Genomic DNA, 1,462 nt, shown 5'->3' with positions numbered 1-1,462 from the left:
GACAGAGGAAGAAGAGGGTCGCGATCCACGGGGCGCGGGTTTCAGCCGGGTCCGTCAGGGGCCCAAGCCCCGGACCACCTCCCCCACGCCGACGGTCACTCCCACAGAGGCGGTACCTGTTTCCGCATGTTATTCATGACGCCCATGAAACCTGCCAACAATTTGGCTTCCTCTCGAGCAGCAAGTTTCTTCTCGGTCTTCTTCTTGCTGCTCTTCTCTACCCCAGAGGCTGCCATCCTCCTTCGGTCAGCGCGGCTCACGCCCGGGACTCGCCGGGCCGGGCGAGGGGTTGCACTCTCCAGGCACGCTGGGGCTTGTGTTCACCAAACCACCGAGGCTGGGAGAGTGGCTGGCTGTTCCACCTTGCCTGCGAACGCGCGGGGACACCGCAGCCCTTGCAGTACGGCAAGGCCAGACGACTCGCTCAGAAGATCTCTGTAAGGCGATGTAGTCGCTGGGCTGCGTCTCCAGCAGAACCGGAGCCCGGAGGAGGAGCCTGCGCACTTAGCTCGAGGGGGCGGGGCCGCTATGAAGGAGTTGGGGGCGGGGTCTATGCGTCAGAGCCGCGCGCCTCTCCCAGCCGCTGGAGGCCGGTACCGAACGTCCTTTCCGTGCGCCGGCTGTTTGGTTTCTAGCTGGTCCGCAGTTGCGCGTTCCTTTCCCTTTGCCCAAGACAGGTTTTACAAATTTGGCTGACGTGGCGAGATTATCTTTTGGGGATAACTGGGTGATTAGATCAGATTAGTCGCTCAGTCGCGTCCGACTCTTTGCGACCCCATGAATCGCAGCACGCCAGGCCTCCCTGTCCATGACCAACTCCCGGAGTTCACTCAGACTCACGTCCATCTAGTCAGTGATGCCATCAAGCCATCTCATCCTCTGTCGTCCCCTTCTCTTGCCCCCAATCCCTCCCAGCATCAGAGTCTTTTCCAATGAGTCAACTCTTCGCATGAGGTGGCCAAAGTACTAGAGTTTCAGCTTTAGCATCATTCCTTCCAAAGAAATCCCAGGGCTGATCTCCTTCAGAATGGACTGGTTGGATCTCGTTGTAGTCCAGGGGACTCTGAAGAGTCTTCTCCAACACCACAGTTCAAAAGCATCAATTCTTTGGCGCTCAGCCTTCTTCACAGTCCAACTCTCAATACATGACCACAGGAAAAACCATAGCCTTGACCAGACGAACCTTCGTTGGCAAAGTAATGTCTCTGCTTTTCAATATGCTATCTAGGTTGGTCATAACTTTCCTTCCAAAGAGTAAGCGTCTTTTAATTTCATGGGTGCAGTCACCATCTGTAGTGATTTTGGAGCCCAGAAAAATAAAGTCTGACACTGTTTCCACTGTTTTCCCGTCTATTTCCCATGAAGTGATGGTCCCGGATGCCATGATCTTAGTTTTCTGAATGTTGAGCTTTAAGCCAACTTTTTCACTCTCCACTTTCACTTTCATCAAGAGGCTTTTGAG

General features: G+C 54.7%; 1 protein-coding gene across 2 annotated transcripts in view; it reads right to left on the bottom strand.

Annotated features, from left to right (window-relative positions):
• KLHL7 (kelch-like family member 7) overlaps nt 1–496 on the bottom strand; it is a 56,668-nt gene extending 56,172 nt beyond the window's left edge. The window contains exon 1 of one of the 2 annotated variants that reach the window (XM_010839042.1): nt 117–496. In XM_010839042.1, the coding sequence (XP_010837344.1) occupies nt 117–236 (120 nt within the window). In that variant the 5' untranslated portion in view covers nt 237–496. The remainder of the gene's footprint in view (nt 1–116) is intronic. The other variant, XM_010839043.1, reaches the window with a different exon arrangement.
• Between the last annotated feature and the right edge of the window lie 966 nt (nt 497–1,462).

The sequence above is a fragment of the Bison bison genome, unplaced genomic scaffold (genome assembly GCF_000754665.1).
Source record: "Bison bison bison isolate TAMUID 2011002044 unplaced genomic scaffold, Bison_UMD1.0 scf7180017864109, whole genome shotgun sequence".
Classification (NCBI taxonomy): Eukaryota; Metazoa; Chordata; class Mammalia; order Artiodactyla; family Bovidae; genus Bison; species Bison bison.
The sequence above is the reverse complement of the archived record's forward strand: the minus strand, read 5'-3'. Positions and strand labels throughout refer to the sequence as shown.